Here is a 22,875-nt window from a genome sequence, read left to right on the forward strand (position 1 = left end):
TTTGACACAAAAGGACTCTAACTATTGGAGAAAAGGATATGATAGTCCTCCCACAATTCTCAAAGAAGACGAGTTTACAAGGAAGGAGTCTATCCTACCAATGATTACTTGCCATAGTTATCTTTAAAATAATAATTAATTAAATAATTATAATAAATAATTAAATTATAATTAATTAATTAATTAATATATTTAATTAATTAATTATAATTTAATTATTTAATATAATTATTTAATTAATTATTATTTTAATAATTATATTAAATTATAGTTAATATTATTAAAATAATTAAATTATAATTAATCATAATAAATAATTATATTATTATTTAATTAATAATTTAAATTATAATTAAAATAATTATACTCAATTATAATTAATTAAATTTATTTACATAAAAAAGTAAATTTAATTTTTATATATTATAAAATAATTTTTAGTGAGTTATTTATTTTTATTTATAAAATTTAAATGTTAACCACATTACAAAATAATAGAGTTTAACTATATTTTTTATATTAAATAATTTTACAAATTAATATAATTTTGAATTATATATTGTGTATTATTTTTATATATGAATTTATTTAATATTAATATTTTTTGATAGTAAATTTTTTAAATTTAAAAATTTAAATTATATTATTGAAAAAATTAATTACATTAATTTTAAGAATTTTAATTAATTAATTAAGTGAGACCACAACAGGGACTACAGTTAGTTTCTTCTAATGGAGAAGGGAGAGATGCTTTGAGTTCTTAATTACTGTTTATGACGCAAAAGCTAATGTGGAGTTATTTTTTTATGATAGATGGACCATAAACAGAAAGTAGGATGGGTTCCTATTTGAGATAGTCTAAGACCCGAGTTAGTGTTCTTATTTGTTTGGTTTGGAAGTGAATGCTCCTTCATTGGAACAGGTTGCATGAAAATGGGTTTGGAGTTTGGACAAGGTTAATTTGAATCCATGTATGAATAATTTTCTTTCTCTGACTCTTTTATTTGTCTTATGTTAAAATATATTTTTTTGTCAATAAAAATCAAATTTTAAATTTTTTTATTACAAAAATTTTAATATTATATCATGAAATTATTTATTGTAAAAATTTAAATATTTAATTATTCTATTGGTTTCTATAATTTTTCTAATTTGTAATTAAGTCTTTATATTTTTTTTCTTTTCAATTAGGTCTTTATATTACTTTTAATTTTATAATTAGATCCTTCTTAGTATAAAAAATATTAGAGTTAATTGAATATTTCTTCGCAAATTGAAAATATTCATAATTAAAAACCTAATAAGATTTTGACTGTATTTATATTGAAAAGAATATTCTATTAATTTTAATGTTTTTGACATAAAAATGACCTACTTACAACAATTCAACAAGAGGGTTCAATGTGATTGATGACATCAAAGCCATGGTGGAGAAAGAATGCCCTGCGGTGGTGTCATGTGCTGATATTCTTGCATTGGCTACTAGAGACTCTGTAGTTTATGTAATGTACACCAATCAAATTTTAGTGATGAGTGTTATAAGTGAAATTGTGGGCTTAAAACATTGATAATTTTGCAGTTGGGAGGACCATCTTGGGAAGTAGGCTTACGAAGAAGAGATTCTACTACAGCAAGCAGACTCGATGCTAATAACTCCATTCCTGCACCCTCCTTCAGTCTAAGTACTCTCAAACAGAATTTCGCTAACCAAGGCGTTTCAGAGAAAGACTTGGTGGCCCTTTCAGGTAACTATTATTTGAAGATGGTTATTTCTATGAAGTCGTCTTCATGTGAAGATAGATGATATTGTAAATCGTTAGATGGTTTAGTAAAATATGTCAAATCATTTAATGTATTGCAAATTTATCTTCACATGAAGACGTTATTATGGAAGTAGTAACCTTACTTGAATAATGCCAGCAATTATATATAATAAAATTTCAATTAATAAGGGTAGATTTTCATAACAGGGGCACATACCATTGACCTAGCTCAATGCAGACTTTTCGGACCACATACCTACAATGACACCAACATTGATGCCTCTTATGCCAAATTCTTGCAGAGCAAGTGTCCCAGGACTGGAAACGACAAATTGCTCGAACTCCTCGACCGTCAAACTCCCTTCCCTTTCGATAACCTGTACTACAAGAATTTAGCTCAGAAGAAGGTTCTTCTTCATTCTGACCAGAAGCTGTACACCGGCGATTCTACCGACCATCTAGTGGGAAATATGCTACGGATAGAGTTGCAATTTTTTAATGACTTTTTCGAGGACATGGTGAAAATGAGAAGAATCAAGCCTCTCACAGGAGGGAAAAAAGGGAGATCAGACTCAATTGTGCTAAAGTCAACTAAACATCAACTACTTAAAATTATGTAATAATAGTTATTTTTCTTTCCAAAACTATGTCTGAATTTCGATAATTTGTTCTTGGTGTCAAGGAACCTGGTTTATTTCATAACAAACTTTCTTGAGTTTATATGAATGTGCACATGATTTTCCCAAGCTCTTCAGTTTCCCTGTAGACATATTTACATCAATGTAAGTTTAATTATTTATTACATCTATTTGGTTATAGTGATCTTGTAACTATAAATTTGTCATCAATGCAATAAAAGGAATCATAATATTTATTTAGCTTATGCATACAATTTGCATCACTGTGAAATCAGGAATTCATCATGATCAAAAGGTTTACAAGAATATTATATTTTGTTAGAGGGGTTGAAGCTATCTCGTTTAGAAAACTGGTATATCATTACTATACAACTAGCTAAACAAAAAACAACGTTCTAGCTGCTAGTTACACTTGGATCGCGTCTTTGCCACTTCATCCGGTTCATCATCTGTTTCAACTTCCTCTTCCATCAGTTCAAATTCATCAATCATTTTGAAGTAGGCTTTCTGTTTTTCAATGTAATCTTGCAGCTCGGAATCCTTCAGCGTATCTTCTGATGATGTGGTGCGCTGCTTCTGCAAAAAGCAAAAAAATGAACCCAAAAACTTCAGCATTGTATCTATTAGACATGATTCAATCAGGAATTCGAAATAATAACCATACAAAAAAATATGGCATATGTAGATAAGTACTTCAAAGATTTTAATCACATTCTACTTCAAACTGAACTATTTAAGACTTTTTGTAGAAGAATAAGTAATGACCAAAAGAGTTCTGACATTTTGTCAATCGCAAATTATGCAATTTACTCGAAACTTAAACACGACATACTTAAGAAATTTGAAAAACAACTAGAAAAGCATGAGTACTCTAACTTTAACTATTATACACACACTGTATGCAAAATTCTTATTGCAGTATTTTCAGAATGGACCATTTCAGGAAACAACAATAACTTGCAAACAATAACAATCAATCAATACACATATACATAGGAGTTTGACAGTCCAAATAAATCCATTGAAACAGAGTAATAATCAATCTATTTACCTTTCTCAAAGGACTTGTCAATGCCTTGGCTTTAGGTAGATTTGCACTTTTACCACCATCAGTCTTCGGGCTGCTTTTCATGACAACAGAACATACGTGACAAATAATTATATGGTATGCTTTCTAGGAAGCTGCCTCTATTAAGCCCATAGTTACTGTGGATGTCTATAACATATATATCAATATCAATAAGGAATTAAGGAAACGAACTTAGAGAATTTGACGGATTCTATTTGAAAGCTAAAACAGATGAAACAAAAAGGAGAAATCTTAATCATTAATAACTTCAATATAGCATCACAATAAACCATGATAGACTTTCCAAGTTTTCAATCAAGACCTACACGCCTAACTCAACCAATCCACGTAGCACACAACATTCATCAGAATATCTTAAGCAAAATTCTTCCAACTTGCAGGACGTGAAACTATCATGAGAAAAGCAGGACAAAAATTCTTCGTGTGGAACTATATCCCTATTTCTTATCTTTTTTTGCTTTAAAAATTTTCTTATCTCTTTGTTAACTATTTCCCTATTGAAGCACTTCATTCATACTTTACCAAAGTGATCAAATTATAAAGGTTTGCAGCATAATTTCTTTTCTATTTCTACTACTCCATGAACCTTACTCAGCCCAAGTACTAATTTCTTCAACCAATGTTAAACACACGGTTACACCTACATCCAAGTTCTAGAGCAACACTAACAGTGACTTAGTAAAACAGGAGGAAGAATTACCTTGTATCAGAAAGCTTCAAAATGGGTGTGCTGATGTCAGGAAATGCCAAAGCCTTCCTTTTATCCTTCCTTTTATTCGGAGCACCTCTTCGGCCGTAGGTTACTGAAATAGGCTCAAAATCCTCAAGATCAACAAAATTCCCTGAATTCAAAAGCAAATAAAATTGCACACTCAATAAATTACCCTAATCCACAATCAATTACTAACAATCACAGTTTATATATCATTGTAAATCTAGCGTTGCTCCCAAGCAACTTGAGCTTAACTCAAATTGAGCTAGAATCTATCCTAATTTGTAAAATCATTGCACTGCAAGCGAATAATCCTAAAAGGCGCAAATTATAGATAAAAGCTGAAATAATATTGGAAACAAATTCAAGAAATTGAGAGCAGAATAATTGAAGTACCGGGAGGAGACGAGGTTTTTGGCGACGAAGGCGGAGGAGGAGCAATGGTAGGGTTCGAAGAAGTGCTTTGGAGATTTGGGGAAGCGTTGGTAGAAGAGGCGCATGAAGAAGGTTTATTAAGGCGAGGTTTGGAAGAAGTAGAAGGAGGTTTGGATTTGGGTTTGGGTTTGATAGGGCTTATGGAAAGTGGAGAAGAAGAGTTAAGAGTGTTGGTGCAATCGGAGAGAGGGTTTCTGCGTTTAGTGGTTCGGAACATGAGTTGATCCATAAGCGCTATTCGCATCAACTGGAGAGTGTTGGGCATATTGTAACCAAGCTTCGATTTCTTCTAGCCTCATTCCAGGTTCAGATTGCTGAAGTAGTAACTTAACCATATTTCTCTAAACATTTTACTAGAAACTCATTGACGTGAAACAAATATAGGCAAACAAAGAATTTATAGTGCACATAAAAAAAAGTAAAATTGCAACTTCAAAAAATAACAAAACAATCAAGGTAGAGCTACACATGTTCATAAAGTGCAAAGAATGGAAAGTGAGAATTGTACCTTGCCATGACACTATTACTTTTGTTTTGACAAAATCTGCTTAGAAGCTTCAACCAAAAGTTTCAATCTGTTCAGAATAAACCAATTATGTTTAAAAACACAAACTAAACCAAAATGAAGCTTCTTTTCTGTAATAATGAACTCTAGAAGTCTGTATATAATTATCTTAGATACGACAAAATATATAGTCACTAAAATATATAGGATCATGAGCTATTCTCTGTTTTCTGAAGTACTGTTTCAATTCAGAAATTAAAAAAGAAGACCTACAGCTACATGATATGTTAGAAATCCCTGAATTCAAGGATGCTAAAGTTCAATTTGATGCTATTTCTAACAGGTTAATTGCATTTCACTAATACGTTTATTAGCATGGCATGAACTATTTTCTAATATATACAATATTCATATTTAACACAGATATACACATCTACTGATACAAATTGATGAAAACACAATTTCTTGATATTACAGGTATCTTGTAATAAGAAATCTACTGATACAAAACGAGACAAGAATAATGTCATAAGTAGAAGATTATAAGACAAGAATACTGTTTATCACAAAGCATGATGATCATCACAACTCATAAGAATTCAGAATTTTCCATAAAACTAGCTGGCAGCCAATGACAAACTCTGCATGGATAAGAATACTATCATCATTATTACCGACTAGAAAAGGCTATACTAACTATAATAAGTTATTGTGCAAACTCAAACATATAGTTAATTACTCAAATATGAAGTCCATAATTGAACTAATACACATAGTTGAAACTGAACTACAACAAAAACAATAGTAATAATCAATTTAATTTTATCAAGTGTTATGTATGAATTATATATTAGATGAAACTGAACTTATGAGTAACACAAAGCTAGCTAGCCTTTTATATTAATGGATGAACTTAATTTAACTGCTGTAATAACTGATGTATTAACTCAGATCTATATATACAAAAACTCTCAAGTCTGTCAAGTTGAAAGTTGAATAAAGAGTGGCAGAATGAGAAATAGAGGAAGAAAATGAAATAGAAGAGCGAGGAACAAAGTTGCATAAAAGGACAAAGAAGTTTCAATGAGGGATCTGTGTGAAACATATGATAAACATAATTTTGTTACTTATCTTTTCGAAAAATATTAATTCTGTTCTGTTCCACATTCTGTTTCATTTTTTCAAAAAACAAGAGCTTAAGATAATAAAGTGGAGTTTATTACAAGAAAAATTAAGCTAAATATACCATTATCATCAACCAAGTATTATAGGTCCATTCATTCAAAACTTTAGATCGGGAACTAATTAAGCTAAATACACCATTATCATCGACCAAATATATATAGTGAAAATTAGAAATCAGAAAAAATATGTATGTAGTATATATTTATGCTCTCAATGATACACTCGTACACTTTTCAGAAATCAGAAAATAGTATACGACCACATTATTTTTATCACATGAATGCTGAATCCAAAAACAAACAAAACCCAAAATTAGAAAACCTACAAACAACAAAATTAGAAATAAAAAAAACCCTAAAAATCCACAAACCTCTAGGTAGCATATCCAGTAGCTGAAATCCTAGTATATCCTTAGTATTCAGCTTCGACAAAAAAAAAAAAAAATACAACAACAACCACCACCACCATAAAATTCTAATTTCACTATGAAACCCTAAGATACACCAAAATTGACATTGAAAGAACAGGGCCGAAGGAAGCTCACCTCGGACCGACGGTGAAGGAAGCTGACCAACTGAACCAACAGTCGAAACAAGAAGACGAAGACCACCACCACCCGAGGGATCAGATGCTGGTTCCCTCTGCTTCTGCCGCCGGCGAAGCGAGCGCAGGGGAGGCGTCGAGAGGTGAGAGAGTGACGAGAGAACAGTGAGTGCGAGAGCGACGAGAGAACAGTGAGTGCGAGAGTGACGAGAGGTGAGAGCGACCGCAACGACGAGTGAGTGCGACGACAGGTGAGAAGTGAGTGCGAGAGTGACGAGAAGTGAGAGAAGAGAGACGAGGCGCTGGAGTTGGATACGACGCCATTTTCGTTTTCTTTATGTTTTTTAAATAAGCATGAGAGATTATATATGAATTAAAAAATACAATCCAACTATATATTTAAGTGTTTTTGACAATTAAATTTAATTAAATAATCCAAACTCAATAAAAATCACTTTTATCATGCCATCGTATATTACCCGCACGTTTCAACAACACATCTGGACTTCGTCGGGTGCTGCAGCTTATCACTACTATGAGAAACGAAGCAGCGACATTGCTATGGCTAATAATAATAAACCAAATATCACAAAGTTATTTATGGAACAAAAATATTATATGAGAAATATTATAAATTGTTAAATTATTCAGTTAAATATGTTAAATTATTTAATAATTTATAAATTTATCTTCACACTAAGATGTTATCATAAAAGTAGTAACTTTATTTGAATAATACTGCTAAATTATATATAATAAAATTTCAATTAATAAAGGTAGATTTTCATAACAGCGGCACATACCATTGGCCTAGCTCAATGCAGACTTTTCAATCACAAAATCATATATCTACAATGACACCAACATTAATGCTTTCTATGCCAAATTCTTGCAGAGCAAGTGCCTCAGAACTGAAAACGACAGATTGCTTGAACTCTTCGACCGTCAAACTTCCTTCCATTTCGGTAACCTATACTATAAGAATTTAGTTCAGAAGAAGGTTCTTCTTCATTCCAACTATAGGAGCTGTACATCGGCCATTCTACCAACCATCAGGGGAGAAAATATGCTGGAATTGCATTCTTTAGGATGTGTATGGTTTAAGGATTAGTTTTCATTATTAAGAATATTATTTCGAGAGTCACCTGAAACATTGATTTAGATTTGGACGTGAGGTCCAGATTCGTAGTGTTTGATCTCTTTGGTTCCAAAGTATCGCTTGTCCGAATTTTTCGTGAGGAGGTGATGGGTGATACCTGCAAGAGATTCCGATACTTAACTTAGCAAGGAATTTAGTCAGGTTTTTAGTAGATTAGAACGTGAGTTATATCTGAGGGTTCTAGTGTATTTATAGTAGAGCTGCTAATCACTTTTGTTGGAGTAGTTATATCTTTTTTGATAGATAACTATTCCTTTTATCTTGGGAGTCTGTTAAGATCTCCCTTCTAAATGTAGCGAAGAAATATCCAAAGCCATTTACTCGTTAGATCAAGTAGAGCTAGTCCTCTTTGTTGATGTCCAACCTTTTTAAGAGGTCGGGCTTTATTGCAAAGTGCCATTTTATTAGTGGGCTTTTTGTCTTATTGGGCCTGACTTTTATTTATTGGGCCAAGATATGAACAGTGCCCTCTGCTTGAGCCCAAATATTTTTATCAAGTGGGGTCAAGCATTTTGTGACTTCTGTTGTGGACGTCGGGTACTAACACTTCAGTTTACCCAACGTGTTTGAAATTTTAAATGTTGATTCTTTAATGATGGGCAAACGTTGCGCGGCAGTTTTTTCTCGAAATTCGCACACGTTTGCAGAGAAATAAAGGTTCCGTTTGCTTTCGGTCTCTTATAAAAGACATTTCAGCTCTACTTCCCCTTTTTCCGTTATTTCTGAAAAAGTGCTTTGCTTTTCCTTCTCAAAAAACTTCTCTGCCATTTCGGTCGCTTCTGTTTCTTCCAAGATTTTTTTTATCTTGGTCTTTAAATAATTTTTCTTTTGCCATCGTGAAAAGGATCATCCATGGTGTTTGCTGTTTAGACGTGCTTTCCCTCTTTAACGCTGTCTTCCTCGAGGTTGGTATCTTGTCTTCTTTCTTTTCTTGTGTTCTTACTCTTGCTTAGGATTATTTTTTTGTTTCCATTTATGTCGTCATCGTCTTTTTTCCTTTTGTTTGAAAAAAGGTTTGCTTTTGATTCTCTAGCACTTTTTGTTTGAAAAATGTTTACTTCTAAAAAGATTCTGAAGATTCTGTTTTATCTGAAAGAGCCTTTGTGTGTTGGCATAGGTATGTTTTACTGTTTGTGTGTTGTGTTATCCCTAATGGTACTGCTTTGATATGACATCATTGTATAAGAGAAGCACTATTTGGTTATGCTGTAGGAGAAGTTTTGAAAAGAGCATCTTTCTTTTTGGTTTTGATGTTTTACCCGACTTACATTGGATAAGCTCTGACTTCTTTTAGTAACGACCTTCTTTACCTTTGCGTTTGTAGGTGTAGTATTTATGTCTCGCTGTATTATCTTGAATATGTCGACTAGGGTCCCTCCTGCTCTTCGGGTTTGGGTAGATAGTACTTTTTTAGTTGTGTCTCGGTGACCGATAAAGAGTACTGTGATGAGTTCCGTAGGCACCATAGTATATGCGAAAATCGGGGGATGAGAGAAGCTATGTTTTAGAACCGCCCGACCCAGAGGAGACAGTGTGTTTCCCCCCTTTAGAGGAATCTGAACAACCTTTCTTTTATGTCTATGATTGTTTCTTTACTAGGCTAGGTGTCCGACTTACTTTTACAGATTTTTGAAATGGAAGTGATGTGGTCTTCCAACCTTACTCCTTCTCAATCACACCTGAACTCTTGGGCTTTTATGAAAATGTACCAGCTTTTATGTCGGAAGTTAGATGTTCGACCTACTTTAAACGTCTTCTTTTACTTCTTTGTTGCCATGAAACCTTATAGTTTCACTAAGAAGTCGGGGTGGATATCCTTCTTTCTTTCTATCTTTGATTATTCTTTCCATGATTTCAAAAATCAGTTTTTTAAGGTCCGGGGTGCTGTGGGTGTCCGATTTTTTTTTTTGCCCGAGAACTAATAACCTCCTATTTCGGATATTGGCAAGATACCCTTAATACCGTTAGGTGTGATCTAGCCGAGTTAGACGACCTAGAGAGGGGTGATGTAGATTTTTTGTTGGGTACATGGGGCCAAGCTCCCCATTTGGATACAAAAAGATATTTGGAAGATTCCAACCTTCTGAAGTCCGATCTCGGTAGTTCTTTCTTCCTTTACTTGTTGAATTCTATTATTTGTAAGTGTTATTTCTGAGTATGTTTGTTTTGTTTTGCAGAAAGTATGGCTCTGAAATCTACTATAAAATTTCTTCGAGATACCAAGAAGACAGTCGTTGCTAAGAATCTCCAATGGCAAAAAGAGGTCGAGGTCGGATCTTCTGTCTGATCTTCCCCTAGGAAGTGGGATTGGGTCCATCTGAGAAAAAGGTCGTCATCCCTACTCCTCTCTCTAGGTTTATCCCTTCTGAGCCTTCTCCCCCATCTCCTTCTTCTACCGATCCTCCCTTCAAGAAACAGAAGGTGGATGACGATGAGAGCATTTACTCGAAGAGCTTTGACGCCTTGGCTTGAGGGGAGAAGAATGTTCTCCCTTACCACCACCTAAGCACGGAGGATGTGACTCTTCAAAATCACCTCCAGCACTTGGCACATGGAGGGCTTCGTTCGATTGGGGTATCTACTACTCTAGCCAGGGAGTTCAGGAACTCTCCCGTTCAAGCGACGGCTAGTGCTTTGGTGTCGGCCCGTGTTGATGTGGAAAGGCTGAATGGGCTGAAGAAGGAAAGAGCTACCAAGTCGGAGGCTGCTGCTGCTTTGACCGAGGGGAAGGCCAAGAAATTCCAGGAGAGCTATACTCATGTATTTGGGGAGAAATTGGCCCTAGTGTAAGACCCCTAAATTTTTAAAAGTTATTAATAAATTATTATGATGTATTATATTTATTTAAGATTACATTTTAGATATTTTTATATAAAAATTGAGTAAACTATTATTTATTATTTAGAATTTTTATAATTGAAAAATAATGAGTAATTTATATGCCTTAATTTTAACATATAGATTTTAACCTTATTTTATAAATAAAGGAGGATTAATTTACTTATCTCTAATTTTCACTAAATTGGTATTTAATTGAAAATTATTTAAAGATTATTAATTAGAAGATATTTTTAAAGATAGATATTTTATGTTTACTTTGATTTTTATTATTATCCTATTTTTTATTTATTTTATAAAATTACACTACTATACCTAAATTTTAATAAAAATATCTAACCTAATCCTAATTTTATCTAAACCTAATTTTACCCTAATTTTTATCCTAACCCTCACTTTTGCCCTCCTTACCACCGCCACTCATATACTCACTTCAGGAACAGAAAAGAAAAGAAAGGGAAGAGAGAAAGAGGGGAAGACGATTGGGGAAGAGGGGGAGAGAGTGAGACCCGAGAAAAAGATAGAGCTGAACGGAAGAGAAAGGGAGATCCAGGGGAGGCGCCGCTGGGAGGGTCCTTGCTGCTGCCGCCTGGTGCGCGAAATTGTGATCAATACTTTTCACAAATCAAATAATCCCCGGTAATGAATCCAAAAACTTGGTGTTCAATACCATGGCATAAACACAACTTCGCACAACTAACCAGCAAGTGTACTGGGTCGTCCAAGTAATAAACCTTACGCGAGTAAGGGTCGATCCCACAGAGATTGTTGGTATGAAGCAAGCTATGGTCACCTTGTAAATCTTAGTCAGGCAAACTCAAATGGGTATGGTGATAAACGCATAAAACATAAAGATAAAGATAGAGATACTTATGTAATTCATTGGTAGGAATTTCAGATAAGCGTATGAAGATGCCTTCCCTTCCGTCTCTCTGCTTTCCTACTGTCTTCATCCAATCCTTCTTCTTCCTTTCCATGGCAAGCTTAAGCAAGGGTTTCACCGTTGTCAGTGGCTACCTCCCATCCTCTCAGTGGAAATGTTCAACGCACCCTGTCACAGCACGGCTATCCATCTGTCGGTTCTCGATCAGGCCGGAATAGAATCCAGTGATTCTTTTGCGTCTGTCACTAACGCCCCGCCCTCATGAGTTTGAAGCACGTCACAGTCATTCAATCATTGAATCCTACTCAGAATACCACAGACAAGGTTAGACCTTCCGGATTCTCTTGAATGCCGCCATCAGTTCTAGCCTATACCACGAAGACTCTGATCTCACGGAATGGCTGGCTCGTTTGTCAGGCGAGCACTCGGTTGTCAGGCGATCAACCATGCATCGTGTATCCGGAATCCAAGAGATATTCACCCAGTCGAAGGTAGAACGGATGTGGTTGTCAGTCACACGTTCATAGGTGAGAATGATGATGAGTGTCACGGATCATCACATTCATCAAGTTGAAGAACAAGTGATATCTTAGAACAAGAACAAGCGGAATTGAATAGAAGAACAATAGTAATTGCATTAATACTCGAGGTACAGCAGAGCTCCACACCTTAATCTATGGTGTGTAGAAACTCCACCGTTAAAAATACATAAGAACAAGAGTGATCATTGGCTTCGGTCCCAGAGAGGGAACCAGAAGAACCAAGATTCCAAATACAATAGTATAATGTCCTACTTATAGATAACTAGTAGCCTAGGGTGTACAGAGATGAGTAAATGACATAAAAGTCCACTTCCAGGCCCACTTGGTGTGTGCTTGGGCTGAGAAATGAAGCATTTTCGTGTAGAGACTCCTCTTGGAGTTAAACGCCAGCTTTGGTGCCAGTTTGGGCGTTTAACTCCCATTCTTGTGCCAGTTCCGGCGTTTAACGCTGGAATTCCTGAGGGTGACTTTGAACGCCGGTTTGGGCCATCAAATCTTGGGCAAAGTATGGACTATCATATATTGATGGAAAGCCCAGGATGTCTACTTTCCAACGCCATTGAGAGCGCGCCAATTGGGCTTCTGTAGCTCCAGAAAATCCACTTCGAGTGCAGGGAGGTCAGAATCCAACAGCATCTGCAGTCCTTTTCAGTCTCTGAATCAGATTTTTGCTCAGGTCCCTCAATTTCAGCCAGAAAATACCTGAAATCACAGAAAAACACACAAACTCATAGTAAAGTCCAGAAAAGTGAATTTTAACTAAAAACTAATAAAAATATACTAAAAATTAACTAGATCATACTAAAAACATACTAAAAACAATGCCAAAAAGCGTACAAATTATCCGCTCATCACAACACCAAACTTAAATTGTTGCTTGTCCTCAAGCAACTGAAAATCAAATAAGATAAAAAGAAGAGAATATGCAATGAATTCCAAAAACATCTATGAAGATCAGTATTAATTAGATGAGCGGGGCTTTTAGCTTTTTGCCTCTGAACAGTTTTGGCATCTCACTCTATCCTTTGAAATTCAGAATGGTTGGCTTCTTTAGGAACTCAGAATCCAGATAGTGTTATTGATTCTCCTAGTTAAGTATGATGATTCTTGAGCAAAGCTACTTATTGAGTCTTGGCCGTGGCCCAAAGCACTCTGTCTTCCAGTATTACCACCGGATATATACATGCCACAGACACATAATTGGGTGAACCTTTTCAGATTGTGACTCAGCTTTGCTAGAGTCCCCAATTAGAGGTGTCCAGGGTTCTTAAGCACACTCTTTTTACCTTGGATCACAACTTTATTTATTTCTTTTTCTCTTTCTTTTATTTTTTTTTTCTTTTTTTCTTCTTTTTTTTCGAAATTTTCTCTCTTTTTCTTTTTTATATTCACTGCTTTTTCTTGCTTCAAGAATCATTTTTATGATTTTTCAGATCCTCAGTAACATGTCTCCTTTTTCATCATTCTTTCAAGAGCCAACATTCATGAACCACAAATTCAAAAGACATATGCACTGTTTAAGCATACATTCAGAAGACAAAAGTAATGCCACCACATCAAAATAATTAAACTGTTATAAAATTCAAAATTCATGCAATTCTTCTCTTTTTCAATTAAGAACATTTTTCATTTAAGAAAGGTGATGGATTCATAGGACATTCATAACTTTAAGGCATAGACACTAAGACACTAATGATCACAAGACACAAACATGGACAGACATAAGCATTAATTTTCGAAAAACAGGAAAATAAAGAACAAGAAAATTAAAGAACGAGTCCACCTTAGTGATGGCGGCTCTTTCTTCCTCTTGAAGATCCTATGGAGTGCTTGAGCTCCTCAATATCTCTTCCTTGTCTTTGTTGCTCCTCTCTCATGATTCTTTGATCTTCTCTAATTTCATGGAGGATGATGGAGTGTTCTTGATGCTCCACCCTTAGTTGTCCCATGTTGGAACTCAATTCTCCTAGGGAGGTGTTTAGTTGCTCCCAATAGTTTTGTGGAGGAAAGTGCATCCCTTGAGGTATCTCAGGGATCTCATGATGAGTGGGGTCTCTTGTGTGCTCCATCCTCTTCTTAGTGATGGGCTTGTCCTCATCAATAGGGGTGTCTCCCTCTATGTCAACTCCAACTGAATAACAGAGGTGACAAATGAGATGAGGAAAGGCTAACCTTGCCAAGGTAGAGGACTTGTCCGCCACCTTATAGAGTTCTTGGGCTATAACCTCATGAACTTCTATTTCTTCTCCAATCATGATGCTATGAATCATGATAGCCCGGTCTATGGTAACTTCGGACCGGTTGCTAGTGGGAATGATTGAGCGTTGTATAAACTCTAACCATCCTCTAGCCACGGGTTTGAGGTCATGCCTTCTCAATTGAACCGGCTTCCCTCTTGAATCTCTCTTCCATTGGGCGCCCTCTTCACATATGACTGTGAGGACTTGGTCCAACCTTTGATCAAAGTTGACCCTTCTAGTGTAAGGGTGTTCATCTCCTTGCATCATGGGCAAATTGAATGCCAACCTTACACTTTCCGGACTAAAATCCAAGTATTTCCCCCGAACCATAGTAAGATAATTCTTTGGATCCGGGTTCACACTTTGATCATGGTTCTTGGTGATCCATGCATTGGCATAGAACTCTTGAACCATTAAGATTCCGACTTGTTGAATGGGGTTGGTAAGAACTTCCCAACCTCTTCTTCGGATCTCATGTCGGATCTCCGGATATTCACTCTTTTTGAGTGAAAAAGGGACCTCGGGGATCACCTTCTTCAAGGCCACAACTTCATAGAAGTGGTCTTGATGCACCCTTGAGATGAATATTTCCATCTCCCATGACTCGGAGGTGGAAGCTTTTGCCTTCCCTTTCCTCTTTCTAGAGGTTTCTCCGGCCTTGGATGCCATAAATGGTTATGGAAAAACAAAAAGCAATGCTTTTACCACACCAAACTTAAAAGGTTTGCTCGTCCTCGAGCAAATTAAAAAAGAAGAGAGTAGAAGAAGAAGAAATGAAGGAGATGGGAATGGCTTTTGTTTTCGGCCAAGAAGGGGAAGAAGTGGTGTTTAGGTTGTGTGAAAATGAAAGAGTGAAGATGGGTTTATATAGGAGAGGGGGAAGGGTAAGGTTCGGTCAAGTGAGGGTGGGTTTGGGTGGGAAAGTGGTTTGAATTTGAATGGTGAGGTAGGTGGGGTTTTATGAAGGATGGATGTGACTGGTGAAGAGAAAGAAGGGATTTGATAGGTGAAGGGTTTTTGGGGAAAAGGTGTTGAGGTGATTGGTGAAGACGAGAGAGGGTGGTGGGGTAGGTGGGGATCCTGTGGGGTCCACAGATCCTGAGGTGTCAAGGAAAAGTCATCCCTGCACCAAATGGCAAGCAAAATTGCGTTTTTAGCCAATTCTGGCGTTAAACGCCGAGCTGGTGCCCATTTCTGGCGTTTAACACCAGCTTCTTGCCCTTTTCTGGCGTTTAACGCCAGTCTGGTGCCCCTTTCTGGCGTTAAACGCCCAGAATGGTGCCAGACTGGGCGTTAAACGCCCAACAGCTAGCCTCATTGGCGTTTAAATGCCAGTGGGTTCTTCCTCCAGGGTGTGCTGTTTTTCTTTCTGTTTTTGCTTTTTTCATTGATTTTGTGACTTCTCATGATCATCAACCTACAAAAGACATAAAATAACAAAGGAAAATAGTCAAAATATAATATTGGGTTGCCTCCCAACAAGCGCTTCTTTAATGTCAGTAGCTTGACAGTGGGCTCTCATGGAGCCTCAGAAATGCTCAGAGCCATGTTGGAACCTCCCAACACCAAACTTAGAGTTTGAATGTGGGGGTTCAACACCAAACTTAGAGTTTGGTTGTGGCCTCCCAACACCAAACTTAGAGTTTGACTGTGGGGGCTCTGTTTGGCTCTGTTTTGAGAGAAGCTCTTCATGCTTCCTCTCCATGGTGACAGAGGGATATCCTTGAGCCTTAAACACCAAGGATTCTTCATTCACTTGAATGATCAACTCTCCTCTATCAACATCAATCACAGCCCTTGCTGTGGCTAGGAAGGGTCTGCCAAGGATGATGGATTCATCCATGCACTTCCCAGTCTCTAGGACTATGAAATCAGTAGGGATGTAATGGTCTTCAACTTTAACCAGAACATCCTCTACAAGTCCATAGGCTTGTTTTCTTGAATTGTCTGCCATCTCTAGTGAGATTTTTGCAGCTTGCACCTCAGAGATCCCTAACTTCTCCATTACAGAGAGAGGCATGAGGTTTACACTTGACCCTAAGTCACACAAGGCCTTCTTGAAGGTCATGGTGCCTATGGTACAAGGTATTGAAAACTTCCCAGGATCCTGTCTCTTTTGAGGCAGTTTCTGCCTAGACAAGTCATCTAGTTCCTTGGTGAGCAAAGGGGGTTCATCCTCCCAAATCTCATTTCCAAATAACTTGTCATTTAGCTTCATGATTGCTCCAAGGTATTTAGCAACTTGCTCTTCAGTGACATACTCATCCTCTTCAGAGGAAGAATACTCATCAGAGCTCATGAATGGCAGAAGTAAGTCCAATGGAATCTCTATGGTCTCATTTTAAGCCTCAGATTCCCATGGTTCCTCTTGGGGAAACTCATTGGAGGCCAGTGGACGTCCATTGAGGTCTTCCTCAGTGGCATTCACTACCTCTCCTCCCAAAATTCGGCCATGTTGATGGCCTTGCACTCTCCTTTTGGATTTTCTTCTGTATTGCTTGGGAGAGTACTAGGGGGGAGTTCAGTAATTTTCTTGCTCAGCTGACCCACTTGTCCCTCCAAATTTCTAATGGAAGACCTAGTTTCAGTCATGAAACTTTGAGTGGTTTTGATTAGATCAGAGACCATGGTTGCTAAGTTAGAGGTATTCTGCTTAGAACTCTCTGTCTGTTGCTGAGAAGATGATGGAAAAGGCTTGCTATTGCTAAACCTGTTTCTTCCACCATTATTGTTGTTGAAACCTTGTTGAGGTCTCTGTTGATCCTTCCATGAGAGATTTGGATGATTTCTCCATGAAGGGTTATAGGTGTTTCCATAGGGTTCTCCCATGTAATTTACCTCTTCTATTGAAGGGTTCTCAAGATCATAAGCTTCTTCCTCAGATGAAGCTTCCTTAGTACTGCTTGGTGCATTTTGCATTCCAGACAGACTTTGAGAAATCATATTGACTTGTTGGGTCAATATTTTGTTCTGAGCCAATATGGCATTCAGAGTGTCAATCTCAAGAACTCCTTTCTTGTGACTAGTCCCATTGTTCACAGGATTTCTTTCAGAAGTGTACATGAATTGGTTATTTGCAACCATTTCAATTAGCTCTTGAGCTTCTGTAGGCGTCTTCTTCAGATGAAGAGATCCTCCAGCAGAGCTATCCAAAGACATCTTGGACAGTTCAGAGAGACCATCATAGAAAATACCTATGATGCTCCATTCAGAAAGCATATCAGAAGGACACTTTCTGATTAATTGTTTGTATCTTTCCCAAGCTTCATAGAGGGATTCTCCTTCCTTCTGTCTGAAGGTTTGGACTTCCACTCTAAGCTTACTCAATTTTTGAGGTGGAAAGAACTTTGCCAAGAAGGCATTGACTAGCTTTTTCCAAGAGTCCAGGCTTTCTTTAGGTTGTGAGTCCAACCATGTCCTAGCTCTGTCTCTTACAGCAAAAGGGAATAGCATAAGTCTGTAGACCTCAGGGTCAACCCCATTAGTCTTGACAGTGTCACAGATTTGCAAGAACTCAGCTAAAAATTGATGAGGATCTTCCAATGGAAGTCCATGGAACTTGCAATTCTGTTGCATTAGAGAAACTAATTGAGGCTTAAGCTCAAAGTTGTTTGCTCCAATGGCAGGGATAGAGATGCTTCTCCCATAAAAGTCGGGAGTAGGTGCAGTAAAGTCACCCAGCACCTTCCTTGCATTGTTGGCATTGTTGTTGTTTTCGGCTGTCATTTGTTCTTCTTCTTTGAAGATTTCTGTTAGGTCCTCCACAGAGAGTTGTGCTTTGGCTTCTCTTAGCTTTTGCTTCAAGGTCCTTTCAGATTCAGGATCAGCCTCAACAAGAATGCTTTTGTCTTTGCTCCTGCTCATAAGAAAGAGAAGAAAACAAGAAAATATGGAATCCTCTATGTCACAGTATAGAGATTCCTTGAGGTGTCAGAGGAAAAGAAAAATGGAAGGCAAAAGTAGAAAATTCGAACTTATCAAAGAAGATGGAGTTCGAATTTTGCATCAAGGAATAGTGTTAGTCCATAAACAGAAGGATGTGAGAAGAAGGGAAGTAATTTTCGAAAATTAAGTAAAAGATTTTGAAGACATTTTGAAAAAAACTAATTGATTTTCAAAAATCATGATTGAGAAAGAAGTGAAGTGATTTTTGAAAAAGATTTTGAAATTAGAAATCAAAAAGATTTGATTGAAAGCTATTTTGAAAAAGATGTGGTTAAGAAAATATGATTAGTTTAAAAAAGATGTGATTGAGAAGATATGATTTGAAAAAACATTTTAAAAGGATTTGATTTTGAAAATTAATGACTTGGCTATCAAGAAAAGATATGATTCAAACATTAAACCTTTCTTCAACAGAAAAGGCAACATACTTGAAATGTTGAATCAAATCATTAATTGGTAGCAAGTATCTTTGAAAAAAGAAAGAAATTGATTTTGAAAAAGATTTGATTGAAAAGATATGATTTGAAAAAGATTTGATTTTGAAAAATTTTGAAAACTTGAAAAAAAAAAATTTGCATTGAAAACAAAATCTTCCCTCTTGTGCCATCCTGGCGTTAAACGCCCAGAATGGTGCACATTCTGGCGTTTAACGCCCAAAACTCTACCCTTTTGGGCGTTAAACGCCCAACCAGGCACCCTGGCTGGCGTTTAAACGCCAGTCTGTCCTTCTTCACTGGGCGTTTTGAACGCCCAGCTTTTTCTGTGCAATTCCTCTGCTGAATGTTCTGAATCTTCAATTCTCTGTATTATTGACTTGAGAAGACACAAATTAAAAATATTTTTGGATTTTTAATAGTGAGGAATAATCAAAATGCAACTAAAATCAAATAACAATGCATGCAAGACACCAAACTTAGCAGTTTGTATACTACTGACACTAATGAGAATGCATATGAGACACATAAACACTCAAGTCGAGAGAATTCAAAGATCAGAGTAAGAAATCATCAAGAACAACTTGAAAATTAATGAAGACACATGCATGAGTGCAAGAAGAACAAAAACATGCAATTGACACCAAACTTAAAATGAGACTCTAGACTCAAACAAGAAATTTTTGGATTTTATGATTTTGTAATTTTTTTGTGCTTTTTCGAAAATTAAGTGGAAAAGAAAATAAAGGTATCAAAATTCTTAATGAGAATTCCAGGAATCATGCAATGTTTAGTCTAAGACTCCGGTCCAGGAATTAGACATGGCTTCTCAGCCAGCCAAGCTTTCAAAGAAAGCTTCGGTCCAAAACACTAGACATGGCCAAAGGCCAGCCAAGCCTTAGCAGATCACTGCTCCAATAGCAAGATTGATAGAAATCAACAAGCTCTTGTGATGATAAGTTGAAACCTCGGTCCAATGAAATTAGACATGGCTTCACAGCCAGCCAGACTTCAACAGATCATCATGAAACTCTAGAATTCATCTTCAAGAATTCTGAAAAAAAAATACCTAATCTAAGCAACAAGATGAACCGTCAGTTGTCCATACTCGAACAATCCCCGGCAACGGCGCCAAAAACTTGGTGCGCAAAATTGTGATCAATACTTTTCACAAATCAAATAATCCCCGGTAATGAATCCAAAAACTTGGTGTTCAATACCATGGCATAAACACAACTTCGCACAACTAACCAGCAAGTGTACTGGGTCGTCCAAGTAATAAACCTTACGCGAGTAAGGGTCGATCCCACAGAGATTGTTGGTATGAAGCAAGCTATGGTCACCTTGTAAATCTTAGTCAGGAAAACTCAAATGGGTATGGTGATAAACGCATAAAACATAAAGATAAAGATAGAGATACTTATGTAATTCATTGGTAGGAATTTTAGATAAGCGTATGAAGATGCCTTCCCTTCCGTCTCTCTGCTTTCCTACTGTCTTCATCCAATCCTTCTTCTTCCTTTCCATGGCAAGTTTAAGCAAGGGTTTCACCGTTGTCAGTGGCTACCTCCCATCCTCTCAGTGGAAATGTTCAACGCACCCTGTCACGGCACGGCTATCCATCTGTCGGTTCTCGATCAGGCCGGAATAGAATCCAGTGATTCTTTTGCGTCTGTCACTAACGCCCCGCCCTCAGGAGTTTGAAGCACGTCACAGTCATTCAATCATTGAATCCTACTCAGAATACCACAGACAAGGTTAGACCTTCCGGATTCTCTTGAATGCCACCATCAGTTCTAGCCTATACCACGAAGACTCTGATCTCACGGAATGGCTGGCTCGTTTGTCAGGCGAGCACTCGGTTGTCAGGCGATCAACCATGCATCGTGTATCAGGAATCCAAGAGATATTCACCCAGTCGAAGGTAGAACGGATCATAGGTGAGAATGATGATGAGTGTCACGGATCATCACATTCATCAAGTTGAAGAACAAGTGATATCTTAGAACAAGAACAAGCGGAATTGAATAGAAGAACAATAGTAATTGCATTAATACTCGAGGTACAGCAGAGCTCCACACCTTAATCTATGGTGTGTAGAAACTCCACCGTTGAAAATACATAAGAACAAGAGTGATCATTGGCTTCGGTCCCAGAGAGGGAACCAGAAGAACCAAGATTACAAATACAATAGTATAATGTCCTACTTATAGATAACTAGTAGCCTAGGGTGTACAGAGATGAGTAAATGACATAAAAATCCACTTCCGGGCCCACTTAGTGTGTGCTTGGGCTGAGCAATGAAGCATTTTTGTGTAGAGACTCCTCTTGGAGTTAAACGCCAGCTTTGGTGCCAGTTTGGGCGTTTAACTCCCATTCTTGTGCCAGTTCCGGCGTTTAACGCTGGAATTCCTGAGGGTGACTTTGAACGCCGGTTTGGGCCATCAAATCTTGAGCAAAGTATGGACTATCATATATTTCTGGAAAGCCCAGGATGTCTACTTTCCAACGCCGTTGAGAGCGCGCCAATTGGGCTTCTGTAGCTCCAGAAAATCCACTTCGAGTGCAGGGAGGTCAGAATCCAACAGCATCTGCAGTCCTTTTCAGTCTCTGAATCAGATTTTTGCTCAGGTCCCTCAATTTCAGCCAGAAAATACCTGAAATCACAGAAAAACACACAAACTCATAGTAAAGTCCAGAAAAGTGAATTTTAACTAAAAACTAATAAAAATATACTAAAAACTAACTAGATCATACTAAAAACATACTAAAAATAATGCCAAAAAGCGTACAAATTATCCGCTCATCACCGCCATAGCCATGCAGCCGTCGTCTAGTCGTCATCGTCGTCGTGCTCACCAAAACCGAGGCAGAGAGCAGCGTCGAGAGGAAGCCCGTCAACCCAATCGCCGCCGTTTGTCCTTACTACTGCCAGCTGCGCCGTCGCAAAGGAGAGACACGCGAGAGAAGGGTCAATTCTGTAACCACCGCCGTGCCGTGCTCCACGCCGTCGTCGCCATTCACACCGTCAATCTTACGTAGAGCAACCATGGCCGTCAAGGGTCCATCCATGTCGTTGCTGAAGCTTGAACGCTGTTGTAACCAGCAACCATCGTGTGCCATCGTCTTCAGATCTGCTGCCATTGGAGCGGAGCTCGGCCGTCCTCGCTGCAGGAATTTGTCGTCAGAGGAGGGAAGGTGACGGTGGTGGAAGTTGCTGTTCTGCCCTGCTCACTGAACGACGCTGGAAAATTGCGGCTACAGCCGCTAGAGGATGCCCCTACAGCTGCCAAACCCTATTCCACTTCAATTTGGGTTCTGGCTCTGGTTTGTCTATGCCAGGTTTTGTTCTCCCGAATCTCGAAGTCGCCATCCTCTTGGTAAGCATTTTTTATTTCCAGAATCTTTGAAATTAGCAATCTGGTATAAGTTGTTAGAGATTCTGAGCTACTGGTATCGTAGGGTTGAGTTCTGATGACTTCATGTCAAAATTAAGGTTGTTGCTGAACCATCAGAGCTTCCGGCCGCTATCAGAGCGGCTGTCCGGTCGACTTAGAAACTACTTCTGTGTCGTTCTATTCTGTTTATCGTGGTGAGATTATTCGGTTCCGTTCTTATTTATTGCAATACTCTATTATCAATTATGTTCTAATATCGCTATCCATTCCATGTTAATTCTAAATTATATCATATATGTGATTATCGGGATTTCTGCGGTTGCTGCCGATTAACATGAGAATAAGGATTTAATGGGTTTAATTATGCAACTTGCGACTAATCGAGGTATGGGTTTTCTTAAAATCTATTTTACATTACAGAGTTGTGATAAATAGATATTGACGCAGAAGAAAGATATTCTTCTGTGATTATATTTGTCTTGTGGATGTGATGGTTTGCTGGATTGGAATATGGGGTGCTTGATTGCGTGAGTGGTGTATGGTTGTTGATAAGAAATGAGTTTGA

General features: G+C 37.4%; 2 protein-coding genes and 1 non-coding gene across 16 annotated transcripts; 2 read left to right on the forward strand and 1 right to left on the reverse strand.

Annotated features, from left to right (window-relative positions):
* The first annotated feature begins 1,412 nt into the window (after positions 1–1,412).
* Positions 1,413–2,641, forward strand: LOC112728645 (peroxidase 4-like). Its single transcript, XM_029292966.2, has 3 exons — positions 1,413–1,502; positions 1,580–1,745; positions 1,971–2,641. Exons 1-3 carry the CDS (start codon positions 1,425–1,427, stop codon positions 2,381–2,383), a joined length of 657 nt encoding a protein of 218 aa, XP_029148799.1. The 5' UTR covers positions 1,413–1,424; the 3' UTR covers positions 2,384–2,641.
* LOC112752340 (uncharacterized) lies at positions 2,617–7,441 on the reverse strand. Of its 14 annotated transcripts, none has more exons than XM_025801537.3 (6): positions 6,873–7,441; positions 5,147–5,213; positions 4,600–4,979; positions 4,192–4,333; positions 3,453–3,525; positions 2,617–2,977 (listed from the first exon to the last, which is right to left on the reverse strand). In XM_025801537.3, exons 3-6 carry the CDS (start codon positions 4,901–4,903, stop codon positions 2,804–2,806), a joined length of 693 nt encoding a protein of 230 aa, XP_025657322.1. In that variant the 5' UTR covers positions 4,904–4,979; positions 5,147–5,213; positions 6,873–7,441; the 3' UTR covers positions 2,617–2,803. The 14 variants fall into 14 exon arrangements, with proteins under 14 accessions (XP_025657322.1, XP_072076883.1, XP_072076887.1 ...); XM_072220782.1 differs by having other exon boundaries at positions 3,453–3,522; positions 6,873–7,420; XM_072220786.1 differs by having other exon boundaries at positions 3,453–3,522; positions 4,600–4,964; positions 6,873–7,415.
* A 10,305-nt stretch (positions 7,442–17,746) lies between these two features.
* LOC112766836 (small nucleolar RNA R71) lies at positions 17,747–17,854 on the forward strand. Its single transcript, XR_003184575.1, has one exon. It is a non-coding gene; the product is annotated as a small nucleolar RNA R71 (small nucleolar RNA).
* Positions 17,855–22,875: the final 5,021 nt, after the last annotated feature.

This window comes from Arachis hypogaea, chromosome 2 (genome assembly GCF_003086295.3).
Source record: "Arachis hypogaea cultivar Tifrunner chromosome 2, arahy.Tifrunner.gnm2.J5K5, whole genome shotgun sequence".
NCBI classification, from domain to species: domain Eukaryota; kingdom Viridiplantae; phylum Streptophyta; class Magnoliopsida; order Fabales; family Fabaceae; genus Arachis; species Arachis hypogaea.

Bases quoted from the DNA above. Each gene is read 5' to 3' on its own strand.
- LOC112728645 (XM_029292966.2), top strand. From the start codon at position 1,425: ATGGTGGAGAAAGAATGCCCTGCGGTGGTGTCATGTGCTGATATTCTT. The intron at 1,503-1,579 runs GTAATGTACACC...ATAATTTTGCAG, and splicing joins CTAGAGACTCTGTAGTTTAT to TTGGGAGGACCATCTTGGGA. The intron at 1,746-1,970 runs GTAACTATTATT...TTTTCATAACAG, and splicing joins AGACTTGGTGGCCCTTTCAG to GGGCACATACCATTGACCTA.
- LOC112752340 (XM_025801537.3), bottom strand. From the start codon at position 4,903: ATGCCCAACACTCTCCAGTTGATGCGAATAGCGCTTATGGATCAACTC. The intron at 4,334-4,599 runs GTACTTCAATTA...TTTTGAATTCAG, and splicing joins AAAAACCTCGTCTCCTCCCG to GGAATTTTGTTGATCTTGAG. The intron at 3,526-4,191 runs GTAATTCTTCCT...TGTCATGAAAAG, and splicing joins TTGAAGCTTTCTGATACAAG to CAGCCCGAAGACTGATGGTG.